General features: G+C 56.5%; 2 protein-coding genes across 3 annotated transcripts; one reads left to right on the top strand and one right to left on the bottom strand.

The window, feature by feature from the left end:
* Positions 1-288: 288 nt before the first annotated feature.
* FCHSD1 (FCH and double SH3 domains 1) lies at positions 289-11,801 on the top strand. The gene is made up of 20 exons (XM_033406598.2): positions 289-391; positions 625-722; positions 1,314-1,359; positions 1,742-1,809; positions 2,135-2,270; positions 2,356-2,492; positions 2,591-2,654; positions 3,500-3,628; positions 4,067-4,189; positions 4,361-4,456; positions 4,886-5,011; positions 5,417-5,521; positions 5,717-5,878; positions 6,651-6,779; positions 6,857-6,940; positions 7,108-7,225; positions 7,323-7,543; positions 8,305-8,392; positions 9,326-9,381; positions 9,520-11,801. Exons 1-20 carry the CDS (start codon positions 371-373, stop codon positions 9,583-9,585), a joined length of 2,073 nt encoding a protein of 690 aa, XP_033262489.2. The 5' UTR covers positions 289-370; the 3' UTR covers positions 9,586-11,801.
* Positions 10,021-13,509, bottom strand: RELL2 (RELT like 2). Of its 2 annotated transcripts, XM_033406605.2 has the most exons (8): positions 13,369-13,509; positions 12,702-13,215; positions 12,243-12,308; positions 12,081-12,147; positions 11,453-11,638; positions 10,810-11,185; positions 10,660-10,693; positions 10,021-10,214 (listed from the first exon to the last, which is right to left on the bottom strand). In XM_033406605.2, the coding sequence occupies exons 2-7, from the start codon at positions 12,883-12,885 to the stop codon at positions 10,661-10,663; spliced, it is 912 nt and encodes a 303-aa protein (XP_033262496.1). In that variant the 5' UTR covers positions 12,886-13,215; positions 13,369-13,509; the 3' UTR covers positions 10,021-10,214; position 10,660. The 2 variants fall into 2 exon arrangements, with proteins under 2 accessions (XP_033262496.1, XP_033262497.1); XM_033406606.2 differs by lacking the exon at positions 10,660-10,693.
* Positions 13,510-14,103: the final 594 nt, after the last annotated feature.

Consider the following 14,103-nt stretch of genomic DNA (forward strand, 5'->3'; position numbering starts at 1 on the left):
ACCATCCTTCACCCATCGCGTCGGGATTGGAGGTCTGCATATGTAAATGAATGATTAGAAATAATTACGAGCTAAGTCAATAGCTCTCCACCAGAAATAGAACCCAGGCGTCTTGACACAGAAACCTGGGGTTCCCCCTACCGCCCAGCGGACGCGGCGTCCACAGGGCGGCGCGGACCCTTTCCGGGGTATTCTCAGCAGTAACAGAGGTTTAGTTCCTGCCGCTCTTGGCGCTTCGCGGCCCAGCGAAGGGACTGATCAGGCGTGGGCGGGGCGAGGGCGGAGCTGGGCCAGATCCTGGGCGGGGCTTAGCTGTGGGCGGGGTTTCCTCGAGTTCCGGAGTCGAGTTGCTGCCTGGGCCGGAGCGGAGATGCAGCCGCCGCCCCGAAAAGTGAGCTTGGCCTGGGGACGGGGATTCCTGGCGGGCTGGGGGAGTGATGCGGCCCAAAGGGGCACCAGACCTGCGGTGGGGGACGAAGAGTAGGAAGGGGTTCAAGGGCCAACCCAGAAGTAACCGAGGAAACAGCCCAGCTCCTCCCTGGCCCCGCCCCCTCACCGCTCCCTGCGCGGAGTGTTTTTCAGGTCCCTGCGCCAGGGGTCTTCATCGTCTTCTTACCCACACAGGTGAAGCCATCCCAGGAGGTGAAGCTTCGCTTCCTGGAGCAGCTGAACATCCTTCAGACCCGGCAGCAGAGAGAGGCGGACCTACTGGAGGATATCAGGTAGCCCTGACCCCCTCCACGTACCCCGACTTTCTCTGTCACACGCTCCGCCTTTTCTCCAACATACTACAGCTGTCGGGGTGGGCGGGGGTGAAGAGCTCTCCAACCTGCCCATTCAAGGCCGTCATCCTAGGCCTCCCTCTCCAGATGCCGGATACAAATTATCCTTCCACGCACCCCAACACACATAAACACACAGGGACCCTCTCTCAAACCCCTTCACTCCACACCGCCCCCTCCACACCCACAATCAAACTCAGGACAGAATCCCCCCTCCCTCTTCCAGACCTGTTGGAAGGCTGGCACACACTGTACTCAGCTGACCCCCATCAGTCCTCACCTCCAAGCACACAGATGGTTCTCCAGGGGTGGGGAGGATCCTGCTGAGGCTCTGAGCACTGAGATGAGGTTGTCCTTTGCTGCGGCTGCCCGAGGTGATTTCAAGGACTCTGTCTTCAGTCTCAGGCCCTCCTGGTATAGTCACACTCCAGGCCTGGCTCCCCTCTCCCTCCTGCCCAGGCTAAGGAGAGGGTCGAGGGTGGGAGAAAAGGACCAAACAGTAAGACCACCCCATCCCCCTAATCTCCGCAGATCCTACAGCAAGCAGAGGGCAGCCATTGAACGGGAGTATGGGCAGGTATGGGACTCCTTTTTCTGGACCTTCCCTTTTGTTCTAGCCTCCTTTACACTACCAGCAATGTGCCTCCACGCATACTCCTGTTCTGGTCAAGAGCAAATGCCTAGCACCAGGCAAATTTGTGTCAAATCCCTGCTGTGGTACTTTTTAGCTGTTTGACCTTGGACAAGTTACTTAACGTTTCTTGGCCTCAATTTCTTTCTCTGTAAAATGGGAATAATAATAACTGTACCTTCACGCAAGGTTGTTGTAAGGACAGAATAAGTTAATGCATGTAAAGCACTTAGCAAAGTGGGTGGCATTATTATACTCTGATCGTATGTTCTCCCAAGTGGGGAGAGTCTTTGAAAGGGAACTGGGTCTGTGATGACTTTCCCACCAGGCACTCCAGAAACTGGCTGGGCCATTTCTGAAGAGGGAAGGACACCGGAGTGGGGAGATGGACAGCAGGTGGGTCCCATGGTGGGATGGCAGGGAGGCCAGGGAGCCAAGAAGGGATGAGGAGCTCAACCCCAGGAACCTATGAGGAGGGCACGTGAGTGGCAGGTAGAGCTGACACGGCAGCGGGATAGCAGCTGACCCAGCAAGGACACTGGATGGGGGCGGAGGGCATAAGTGATCCTTGTGGCCGAGCTAATGGGCTGATCGATTGATGGGCTCCCAGACGAGGGGGATGGGAAAGCAGTCTGTCTCCCATGGTGTTGGGGGGGGGCGCATCTCGTGAAGCTTTGGAGTGCTCCCCTCGTCAATGCAGACTTTCTCTGGGGAGAGGCAGGATGGTGTTTGGTGCCTGGCGCTGCCTGCTGGATGCCACCATGGCTGGGGGCCAAGCCCGGCTCCAGGCATCTGACCGATACCGTGACCTGGCAGGAGGCACAGGGCGGAGCGCTAAGGAGCAGGTGCTTAGGAAGGTACGGCTCAGTGGATGGGGTGAAGGAAGGGCTGACTCAGGGATGGAGGTGATCTGGATCAGGACTTGTGTGTCCATGCCCCTAGGGAGCAGAGAACCTCCAGAGGGCGCAAGCCGAGGTGCTGCAGTCTGTCCGGGAGCTGAGCCGAAGTCGAAAGCTGTATGGGCAGCGTGAACGGGTGTGGGCCTTGGCACAGGAAAAGGCGGCTGATGTCCAGGCCAGGTGGGGTCATGGGGAGTTAGGAAGCCTGTGGCGTCGGGGCATGGAGCCAAGGTGCCATGGCTGGGCCTGACCTCCGCTCCTCTCCCTTGCCTGCACAGGCTTAACCGAAGTGACCATGGCCTCTTCCACACTCGGACCAGTCTCCAGAAACTCAGCACCAAGGTTCAGAGGATGTGGGCATGAGTCGGGGCAGGGAGAGGTGGGCAGATTAGTCTAGTGGTTTGGAACCCGGGGGCATAAGTCAGAGAGACTGGGATGAATCCAGGCTACCCTACTTCCTTGGTGCCTGACCTTGGTAAACTTGATGTCTCTGAGCCTCATTTTCTTCATCTATAAAATGGAAATAGTACCTTTGTTTTTCATTCCTTTAATATGCAGTGATTGAGGACTTCTATGTACTTGGCATTGTTTGAAACACTGGGGAGATGATGGGGAACACTACCAGCAGAGCTCCTGCCTCCACAGCCTGGTTAGGGGAGACAGATAGTAAATAAACAAAGACTCAGAATAAATGAAAAGAAGGTGATATGATAAAGCATAACAGGGGAGTGTAATTTAGAGGGAAAGCCTCTCTGAACAGGTGGCCTGAGTGTCAAGGAGGAGCCAGCCATGCAGAGATGTAGGGGAAGAACATTCCAGGGAGAGGCAGCGGTGAGTGCAAAGGCTCTGAGGTGGGAATAACTTTGTAGGCTCGAGGAACTGAGGGAAGGCCAGTGTGGCTGGAGCACTGTGAGCAAGGGGACGAGCACTGTGGAAAGACTCAGAGAGGGTGCAGGGGCCAGCTCATGTTGGACCTGGTAGACCACGGTAAGGAGCAGTTGGGATTTTATCCTAAATGTATGCAGTTGCCACTAGAGGATTTTGAGCAGGAATTGTGAGTATGTAAAATTTTTAGTATGGTTTGCCAGTTATCTCAGTAATGTGAGAATCCATTCTGGATCTGGCTTGGCCGTGGAAGGACCCCAAGGGTCCAGGGCTCCCAGTTGACACCTATGTTCCTCTCCTAGCTGTCTGTCCAGTCGGCCCAGTACTCCCAGCAGCTGAGAGCGGCCCGCAATGAGTACCTGCTCAACTTGGTGGCCACCAATGCCCACCTTGACCACTACTACCAGGAAGAACTGCCGGCCGTGCTCAAGGCCAGTCTCAGCCTAGATACCCCTGCCTCTCAGCAGGGAGGGCATCTCCCTGCTTCCCACCACGATCAGGCTGGGTGGGGCTGGGGACCTAGTCTGCTCAGAGTGGGCAGAAGATACATACCTAGGTTCTGCTTCTGCTTCTAGCTGGCTGCATGACATTGTGCAGAACACTTGCCCCTCTGAACCCCAGTTTCTTCCTCAGGACTAACCCCTGCTCTGCCTACTTTATAAGACTAATGGGGCTCAAGGGAGAGAATGAATGTGAAAATGCTTTTTAAACTGTTAAGTGCTGTGCACACATGAGGGCCTATTATTAGAAGCATAATAATGTCTTATTCCTTCTCAATTTCCCATACCTCATACCCATCACCCATTCAAACCTGGACAGAGAGCCTGCTTGGGGGAAGGGTGGTGTCAGCATCTTGGGGTTCTCTCCAGGCCCTGGTCAGCGAGCTGTTGGAACACCTGAGGGACCCGCTGACTTCACTGAGCCGCACGGAGCTGGAAGCTGCAGAGACGGCTCTGGAGCATGCCCACCGTGGGGGGCAAGCGACCTCCCAGGTAAGCTCCCCAGAGATCCTCTTCACCCTTCTCTCCCAGTACAGCGCCCCCTCCACCACTGCATGTCTGCCCCTTTCCTTCTCACCTTGTCCTCTCTCTACCAAGAAGGCTGGGGACAGGCTTGGAGAGGGAGCCAGTGAGTGGCCGACCTCGATTTTTTCCGACTCCCAGGTAAGCTGGGAGCAGGATCTGGAGCTTTTTCTTCAGGAGCCCGGAGTATTCTCCCCCACCCCAGCTCAGCAGTTTCAGCCAGCAGGGAATGATCAGGTAAGACCTCTCTGCTAGGTGCAGTCAGGCCACTTGGAAAGGGGACTGTGGTGTAGGCCTCTTCCCCATTATCCTTGTCCTGGTTTTAACTTAGGGACTATTAAACCATGGAGAGAGGGTTTCAGAACCCCAGTTCACCTCCCTCCCACCAGGACACAAATTAACGCACTTCCTCCCACCCTTCTGTCCCTTCACTGCACTATCTTCTTCATTCTACCTCTGTCCCTCAACCTGGATCCCACTTCTGGGACTCTCTGTGTGTCCACATGAATGCACTCCTGTGTCCACAGTCATAGGTGTGTGCTCCCACCTATTTGTCCCTGACCCTGGAGGTCAGGAGACAGGGAAGAAAAAAAGGAGGGAACTGGAGGGAGGGGGAACGGAGAAGGAGCAGCATCAGGGCATCCTCACAGCTCCCCATTCATTCAGGTGTGTGTCCTGGAGCTCGAGCGGGGCGCAGGAGGTGTGGCCGGGGAGAGTGGCCTGGAGAAAGAAGTTCAACGCTGGACGAGCCGAGCTGCCCGAGACTACAAGATCCAGAACCATGGGCAGCGGGTGAGGTGGGGAGTGCAGGTGTCGGGGGTGGGCAAGAAGAGCTGAGAGATGGGGATCCCGGCGTCACTGGGGATGTCATGGGGCTGCAGGCAGGAGGGGAGGGAAGGGTAATTTAAGCCGACAGTGTGGCACAGTAATTGAAGAGCGTAACCTTTGGGACTAGACTCACCTGGGCTCAAATCTTGCTCTGTTGCTCCCTAGTTATGTAACCCTGAGTAAGGGAGTGACTTAAGCTCTCTGGACCGCAGTTTCCTCATCATTAAAGTGGGGCTAATGATAGCACCCACATCACAGGGAAGATGAGATGACATAATGCATGTGAAACAACTAGGAAACTCCCGGGTTATTAGTAAGTTGTGCCCCATAGTATCTCCACCCACTCCTGTCCTCTGCGTCCCCAACCAGGTGCTGCAGCGGCTGGAGCAGAGGCGGCAGCAGGCTTCAGAGCGGGAGGCTCCAGGCATAGAACAGCGGCTGCAGGAAGTGAGGGAGAGCATCCGGCGGGCACAGGTGAGCCACAGCCCTGGGGTTAGAGCCACTGAGACTGCACCTCCTCCGGCAACACCCTCCTCCACTCCTTTATCTGATGGTGGGGAGACTGGAGGCAGGAGGTAGAGGGTGGACACATCTGGGGAGGAGGCTCCACTCACCTCCCAAGGGCAGGCCCAGCCACAGCCTTGACTGACCCCCTCTTCCCTGTGTCAGGTGAGCCAGGTGAAGGGGGCTGCCCGGCTGGCCCTGCTGCAGGGGGCTGGCCTGGATGTGCAGCACTGGCTGAAGCCAGCCATGACCCAGGCCCAGGATGAGGTAGAGCAAGAGCGACGGCTCAGCGAGGCCCGGCTGTCCCAGAGGGACCTCTCTCCCACGGTGAGCTCCCTCCACTCCCTCCCCATACACACCAGGAGGGTAAAGAGCCCCAGTGGAAAGCAGAGCTTATAAAGTGGGAATCACACTAGTAGCTAACTCAAAGGGTTGTTGTGAGGCTGAAATGAAATCACTTAAGTATGACTCTTGGCACAGTTTGTAACATAGAGAGCTGTCAATGAACTTTTATTATGGAGTATACGATGGTGGTTATGAAAGGTCCCGAGAACAGACTATAAGCAGTTTGAGTACCAGCCACTCCACTTACTAGCTGTGTGATCTTGGAAAGTGACTTAGCCTTTCTGAGCCTCAGTTTCCCATTAAGTAAACTGAGGTTGATAGTTTCGCAAAATAACACTGGGTTATTAAGAAGTTTAAACAAGACAATGTACATAAGATACTTAGCATTGTGCTTGGCACATATAAGCGCTCAATACTGTAACTCTGTGATTATTGTTAGTGTTATCTTGCTCTGTGGTGGTTCTGCCTGTGACCCAGGGTGAACGGATGGGTGGTACTACCTTGGAGGAGGATCCACAATGTTAAGGATAGGATGGGGTGGGAGGGAGGCGCAAGAGCGAGGGGATATGGGGATATATGTATACATGTAGCTGATTCATTTTGTCATACGGCAGAAACTAACACAACATTGTAAAGCAATTATACTCCAATAAAGATGTTTAAAAAAAAAAAAAGGTAGAATGGAGGAGTGAGAGATATAGTGGGTGGTACTTGAGACGGGGCCTCACAACGATGCCTGTTCTCTGTCCCCCAGGCTGAGGATGCTGAGCTGTCTGACTTTGAGGAATGTGAGGAGACGGGGGAGCTCTTTGAGGAGCCCGCCCCCCCAGCCCTGGCCACCAGGCCCCTCCCCTGCCCTGTCCATGTGGTGTTTGGCTATCAGGTATGAATGGAGGTGGGGACCGCAGACAGGCAGGGATGGGGAACAGCCAGTCCTGAATCCTTCTTTGTGGGTCCCAGGCAGGACATGAGGACGAGCTGACCATCACAGAGGGCGAGTGGCTGGAGGTCATAGAGGAGGGAGATGCCGACGAATGGGTCAAGGTGGGTATGGACCCGGGGCTCTGCCCTTGGCAAGGGGGCAGTGGGAGGGACTTCTCTGTGGTCCGTAAAGACCCAGCCAGGCAAAGCTGGAAGCCTGAGTGGAGGAGGGCCAGGGCCGTGGACTGCTGAGGCAAGCCTGCTTTCTGTTCACGTTGCTGGGTGAGCAGGCTCGGAACCAGCACGGTGAGGTAGGCTTTGTCCCTGAGCGGTATCTCAACTTCCCGGACCTCTCCTTCCCTGAGAGCAGCCATGACAGCGACAATCCTTCGGGGGCAGAGCCCACAGGTAAGAAAGGGAGAAGAGTTACTGAGTGGTTGTAGCCCTGGTCTGGGGGCACTGCTGCCCGCCTCTTCCCCTCACCATCTCTCCCGGGCTTCCGCAGCGTTCCTGGCCTGCGCCCTGTACAGCTACACGGGACAGAGCGCAGAGGAACTGAGCTTCCCCGAGGGGGCGCTTATCCGCCTGCTGCCCCGGACCCAGGATGGAGTGGATGATGGCTTCTGGAGGGGAGAATTTGGGGGCCATGTTGGGGTCTTCCCCTCCCTGCTGGTGGAGGAGCTACTTGGCCCCCCAGGGCCATCTGAACTCTCAGACCCTGAACAGGTGAGGCTTCCTTTTCCCTGGGTCCCCAGGCACCAATGGGTTGACCCTCCCATGCCAGGGAGGTCCCATATTCGTCTTAATGCCCCCTCCCCCGCATAGTGGCTTGGGACTCCCCATCTCCTTTGGCACAGAGAAAGGGGACACCAAGGCAGTCTTCATTAGAGTTTGGTTGTCCTGCTTTAGAGCTGGATCTTAGTTCAGATTCCTGTTCTGTTACTTTAGGCAGTGATTAGACCTCTCTGAGCTTGTTTCTTCACATGCATGTAAAAGGGGGACAATAATGCCTCTTTCAGGAGGCTAACTATCCTGATTAGAGATAGTGGAAGTAAAGTGCTTAGCACAGTGGCCCATAGGTGCTTTGATATATGGTACCTGTTGTTCTAGCAAGAAGAGCATAGGAGTAGGAGTCAGGAGTTCTAGCCAGGACTTTGTCACTAACTAGCTCTGTGATTTTGGATAGATGGATTAACCTGAGTCTCACCTCTGACATAGGAATCATCAAATCCTTACCTCATGGGGTGGTGGTGAGGACTGAATGAATTAGTGCATGCGAAGTGCTAGCAAAATGCCTGGGACATATTAAGTGTCAATATATATTGGCTGTTGAAATGTGTATCACCTACAAGCCTCACCCAGATACAAGCATTTGGTCACTCTCTGAACTGGGGAGTGACAGGACAGGAACTGAAGATGGGATGGGAGGAAGAGCTGGTGAAACCTTCCCACATGCCGGGAATAACTCTTTGCCCCCTCATCCCCAGATCCTGCCATCCCCTTCCCCTCCCAGCTTCTCCCCTCCTGCACCCACCTCTGCCTTGGATGGGTCGCCTGCACCTGTCCTGCCCGGTGGTGAGTAGAAGGAGCTGGGGCCCTGGGAGGGTAAGAGACAGGAAGAAGGAGGAAGTCTGGAGCTCCTGGGTTACACTCAGCCCCTCTGCCTGCCCTCAGGAATCTCCTCCATCAGGCTCTCTGATGCATGATGGTAGAAGAGCTTGGGCTTTGGAGCTGGGCCCACTGTTCAAACTCTGCTCTATGACATCCTAGTGTGTGATTTAACATGCCTGGGCCTTTACAGAGTGAGGAGGAAGGTCCCTCCCTCACTGAGTTGTGAGAGTTAAAGGGATGTGTCTATAGAGTGCCCAGCGTTGTGCTGGGCACATAGCAAGCATGCAATTAGTAGCTGTTTTCTTATTATTATTATTTTAAAAATTAGCCAGTTTCTCCCACAGTGTTTTCCCAATACACATCCTCTGCCCTTAGTGTTCTTGAATCCTGCAAACACCTGGTTTGCATCATCATTTTCCTCAACCATCTTTTCTTTTTTTTTTCCTTGTTTTTGTTGTTACCTCATCCATCTTTCCTAAAACCATCTTTTCTAAAAGGTTCTTTCACTTTCTTCACTGCACCCCCCACCCACCGCGACCCTGGAACCCCGTGAGCGTTTTCTGCACCCCGCTTCTCCAGCACCCGTCGTTCACTTTGAATGATTTAGTACTCAGTCACTCATTGTGTCTGTTAGTGTTTCATTATGCAGTTCCTGGCAGCCATTAGGGGTGGGGGCGGTGTGGATCCCTCCTGCCCCCGGGTACCTTTAGCAGGCCCGATTATACAGCAGGTGCTCAGTAAGCGTTGAGGTTGGATGGACTGATGGATATTATGACCCAGGTTAGTGACTATTTGTTAATTCAACAAATATTTACAGAGTGCCACTGTCCTAAGTGCTGGAGATACAGAAGCGAACAAAACAAAGTCGTAAGACTGACTTGTGGTTCTTATTTCCAGACCAAGACCTGGACTGCCCTGGACCCCTGGATGTGATGGCGCCTCGACTCAGGCCGGTAAGGGCCCCGCCCTTGGAGGAGAGTGTTTGGAGAGGGGTCACTCCAACTTGTCCTGTTTTTTCTGCAGGACAGAGGGAATGGACAGGGATATCCCCAAGGGAGGCATCTGGTGCACTGACTGTGTGTTCTCTACAGATGCGTCCACCGCCTCCCCCGCCAGCTAAAGCCCCGGATCCTGGCCACCCAGATCCTCTCACCTGAAGCCCGGGGGAATCACTTTCCCCCAGTGATGCTGCTGCCCCTATCTCCGTGCTATCAGAGACCACCCCTCCCCACGGTGATCCAGAGCGACACAGCCAAAAGCTGGAATCTCCCTGATTTCCCTTCTCACCTTCACGGGTAGAAATTTCTTCTCTCCCCATTTCTGGGGCTGGAACCCACTCCTTTTTTGCCATCATCCTCCAGCCATCTCTAAGGGCTGAAACTACTCCTTTGTCTTCTGCTACCACCCCATCTCTAGGGTGGTGAAGTACCCTGAAATCTCTGGGACTGGGATTCATCCCCCAAAGTCTCGAGTGGCTCTGGCTTATTTGTGTCTCCACCCTGGGTCTGTGAATCACCCCACTCCAGACGCCAGAGCCACTGGGGATGGGGGCAGGCCTGTCAGAAGGAGCTGGAGCCAGTATGCGAAGCAGCTGTAATCGTCTGAGCGGATTTATTGACAGTGAATAAAGGGCACAAAGCCCAAGCCAGGGCCTGGGCCTCTTGTGCCAAGAGGGCAGGGGGTCTAAGGTGCTATTGCTTTAAGGGCCCACCAAGGGCAGGGGCCTGCTCCCAGCCGCACGCTCTAGCATATGGAGTGAGGTGATGGGGAAAGCAGGTCAGGCGGCCTGTTGGCAGACAGGGGAAGGGGAAGAGACTGAGGACCAGAGGTGGGACTTCTCCCAAGGTCCCCCAGCCTGAGACCGTGCAGTTCCAGGTGGAAGTAGGGCTGGTCCCTCAGCTGGGGGGCAGTGCTGTCCAGTTGAGAGGAGGGGCTTCATGCCCACCCAACCCCTGGCCCTGCCAGCTGGTAGTCCATCAGCGCAATGAAGGAGAGGAAGGGTAACAGTGTTGCCTCCTCTTCAAGCTGTGTCCCCGCTTTTCCCCAGGGGCTGCAGGACCTTCCCTGTCCCCTGGAGCACAAGCCCACTCCCCACCACCAAACCAAGGAATATGTACCAAAGGCTAAGCCTGCAGTTTAGCTTGGGGGTTCAGGGAACCAATGGGCTTAGGTAGTTTAAAGTAGGGGGTGGGAGGATGAGATTATCTGACTTGGGGCCCAGGCAGACTCACCTCACACACCCCCTGCCCCCTGTGGTGGGGACACCTGAGAGAGAGAGGAGGGGTCACCAGTGGGAGAACAGGAGGTGGGTCATATCAGTGCCCCCTAGAGTAGGGGCAGTAAGAGCTGAGCCCACCGCAGCCCACCACATGTCTTCATACCTGGTGATCTGAGGTGTCCGGTTTGCTTGGCTGTCCATTTGCCTCTTGACTGGCCAGCCCTGGGCTTGGGCCCCTTCCTCCAGCCCCCAGCATCGACTCTGCAGAGGCTCCAGGGCTCCTCTCAAGTGCACGAGGGACTAGGCTGCTGTCCCTGAGTCCTCCATTCCGCACTGGGGGGCTGGCAAGGGCCAGGGGCTGCGGCCTCTCAGGGGGAAGGCTCTCAGTGGCAGGCATCCCTGTCCTGGGCTGCCCTCCCCCAGACCCCTGGCCACCCCCTGGGTCCTGCCCCCCACCAGATCCCCAGCTCCTGTCCGTGGGGGAGCCATCACGATGCTCATGCAGCCCATAGCGCTTCTCAATGTGTGTCACCCGGAACCTGGGAGGGGAGGGAACACTGGGGCTTAGGACCACCACCCAGAGGCTGCTTGGCCCTTCCCTCCGGTCAGGGACATCCTGGGTTTGATAGGCACTTCCCTCTGGCCTAGGGCAGGGGAGACCAGATTGTGGGGCACATTGTGCAGCCTGGCTTCTGCTGTGGCTCACAGTCCACAAAGAAAGAGCCAGGGCCTACCTTTGGAGGCAGGTGCCTGACCGTTGGGGTCCCCACCTCAACCTCCCTTTCCCTGGGGCACTCTATACCCACCTGCCCACAGAGAACACAGTGGTCTCCCCAGGCCGGGGGCGACTCTTTCCTTCTTTGGAGCGTCCCTGACGGACAAGTGGGGGTCTCTTGTTGCGGCTGCAGTGGATGCAGGGGGCTGCGGAGCCCAGGTGCACTGTGTGATGATGGGAGGGGGCTCCGTCCTGCAAGCTGGAGGTGGCATCCACACTGGACGGTAGGGAGGAAAGGACCAGGGGTGACATTCCCAGTTTTCTTCCTGTTCGACTTGCTCCTGTTCTTTCAGCGTGCTCCTTAAACCCCAGATGCCCCACTTGCCCCAGGCCCCACCATTCGTTTCTTGTCTTTATCTAATAAACTCAATATGAAGATAGTAGTGACCATGTGTTCTCCCTCCTGGGGCTAAAAAGCGGGCAATGCTTAATGCAGAGGAGTGGCATAAGGGGTGAAGGTTAGGCTTGATGATATCCAGAGGAGAGATGTGGTTTGAAGGACTCAGGATTTCTACAAAACGTCCTTCTTCCTGTATGTTAACCAGCCTTACTCTCCCCTGTCAACCCGAACATGCAAGGAGACTGGGAGAGGAACGTGCAGGAGGAGAGGGTACTCTCCAAGGCAAGCTCAATCGTGCTGGCCCTTGTTCTCAGCTCACCTGGACAGGTGCATTGTCCCTTCTCCTTCACTGTCCCCCAGCATCTCCTTCAAGGCCTCAGCATTGGCTGAGGGCAGAAGGAAAAGAGGGGGTCAGTGGAGGCAAAGGCCGGGGCAAAGGAAAGTTGAGGAGGTGGGGAACAAGGGGCCAGCATGCACCCACCTTCATTTTGGATGATGCATTGAACAATCCTCTCTACTGTGTCCTCATTCATGTCATCGTCCTCAGCTGAAGGATGAAAGAGGTCGGTAAGGAAGCAGCAAATGAGTCAGCTTTGGGGGTACATTACCTGATGGCTTCTGTGGCTTCTTGCTCAAGACCTACCCCTTTAGCAAATTGCCATCGTGCTGTACATTAGCATTCCAAGGGCCAGGGCAGAAAAGATGGGGAAATCAATGGGAGTCCAAGACTCATCAGTGGGCCCTTCCCACCCATGCTGCCTACTCTAGCCCTGCTTTCGGGGTGGTGGCAACCCAATTGCTTTTGCAGAGTCAAGAAAGCATTACTAGACCTCCTGAAAACTTGGTCGGGATTTGGCCTGGGTCTGTTGACCAGGAAGAGGTGTGGGGAGAAGGGTCAGGGAGAAAGGCGACTGAGCCAGGTTCTAGGCTGTTCACTCACGGGGCTGGAGCTGGGTGTCGTCAGGCTCCGAGCCCCTCGAGGTGCGGCAGCGGTAGCCTTTCTTCTTGAGCACGTGGCAGATCATGAAGCCTACCAGGCCCATGAGGAAGAAGACCAGCACAAGCAGGAAGAGCATGTACAGCCCATGTTGGGGCGGCTCCAGGTCAGGCTGTGGTTCCGACATGAGGCCCTGGGGGGCGAGCGCGGGCCAGGGCGCCTCCTGGGGTTAGGAGGCTGCAGCTAGAGATGGGGGGAGGGATAGGAATGCCTTCTTCAGGATCCGAGACAGGCAAGCCTCTAAGGTCTGGCCCCACCCCCCTACCCAACCAGGGAGCTGTCCGTGCCAGGGGTGCTGGTCCGGGCCAGGGGTGCCAGACGGCAGCTGCGCAAGCTGTCTTCCACGACCCTGGTCCGCTTCCCCGACGCCCAGAACGTTCCCCTTTCCAGCTTGTCCTGAGCTTCCGTCCCTCCCAAGGACACTGCAGAGCGAGATGGGACGGAATTCTCAGGCGGCCTGCACAAGGATCGTGCCTGAGTCAGCGTCCACACCTCCTCTGCGTTGGCCTGAGCCAGGCCTCCACAGCCCCCTCCCCTTCCTGTACTCTCGCGTACACACCCCCTCCCGCCTTTCTGTTCCTCCCATCCTGACCACCTGGCCCACTGGTACCGGTGGTTTAGCTCTGGCTCCGGCTCCGGCTCGGGTTCCGGTTCCAGGGGCGTCCTAGTCCGGCTCAGGGCCCCCGACGCCCTCCCGGCGCTCATCCCTTGCTTTCTTCCCCTCCCCCCTTCGCCGCCTCAAGGGCTCCGGGCTGCGGCCGCAGATACCCTTGCCGCGGCAGGCGGGGGGAGGGAAGGATGGAGAGGGATGCGGGCTGGTTGGGACCGGGGAGAGGCTCCGGACAACTCCAGCCCTGGGAAGGGAAGGAGAAGGGGGACGCCGCCGCCGCCGCCGCCCTGGGTTCCCAAAAGCCTTCGACCGGCGCCGGCCCGGGACCAGGGGGCGGAGCGCAGGTGTGCCGGGCGGAGAGCGAGAGCCTTGCGCGCTTGTGAGCGCAAGTGTGATGCGCGCGTGACTGCGCCGCTCCCCCCCTTCCCCGACCCCGCGTCGGGGGAGTGTGCGGTGCCGAGTCTGGGTCCGGTGAGGAGGACAGGCAGTCAGGCGAGAGTGCTCTCTACTGGTCTATCGGGCACAGCTGGCTTGGCTTCTGCCCTCAGATGCCCCGGCCGGATGTGTAGCAGGGAATCTTCCCAGCGGGCCGGAGGGAGCCGGCTTTCTGCACCCGAAAGGAACAGCGTGGCCGGTTCTCCGGAGCCTCCTAGAGAGGTGACATGGCCTGCGCCCCGTTTTGGAGAGGTAGCTGGACGGGATGGCTCGGCTTCCCGAGGATTTGACCCCCGCCCG

Source organism: Orcinus orca, chromosome 3 (genome assembly GCF_937001465.1).
Source record: "Orcinus orca chromosome 3, mOrcOrc1.1, whole genome shotgun sequence".
NCBI classification, from domain to species: Eukaryota; Metazoa; Chordata; class Mammalia; order Artiodactyla; family Delphinidae; genus Orcinus; species Orcinus orca.

Excerpts from the sequence above, each read along its gene's own strand:
- FCHSD1 (XM_033406598.2), top strand. The coding sequence starts at position 371 with ATGCAGCCGCCGCCCCGAAAA. Across the intron at positions 6,941-7,107 it reads ATGCCGACGAATGGGTCAAG|GCTCGGAACCAGCACGGTGA; the intron begins GTGGGTATGGAC and ends CTGGGTGAGCAG. Across the intron at positions 8,393-9,325 it reads TGCACCTGTCCTGCCCGGTG|ACCAAGACCTGGACTGCCCT; the intron begins GTGAGTAGAAGG and ends TCTTATTTCCAG.
- RELL2 (XM_033406605.2), bottom strand. The coding sequence starts at position 12,885 with ATGTCGGAACCACAGCCTGACCTGGAGCCGCCCCAACATGGGCTGTAC. Across the intron at positions 11,639-12,080 it reads GGGACAATGCACCTGTCCAG|TGTGGATGCCACCTCCAGCT; the intron begins GTGAGCTGAGAA and ends CCTACCGTCCAG. Across the intron at positions 10,694-10,809 it reads CGGACACCTCAGATCACCAG|GTGTCCCCACCACAGGGGGC; the intron begins GTATGAAGACAT and ends TCTCTCTCTCAG.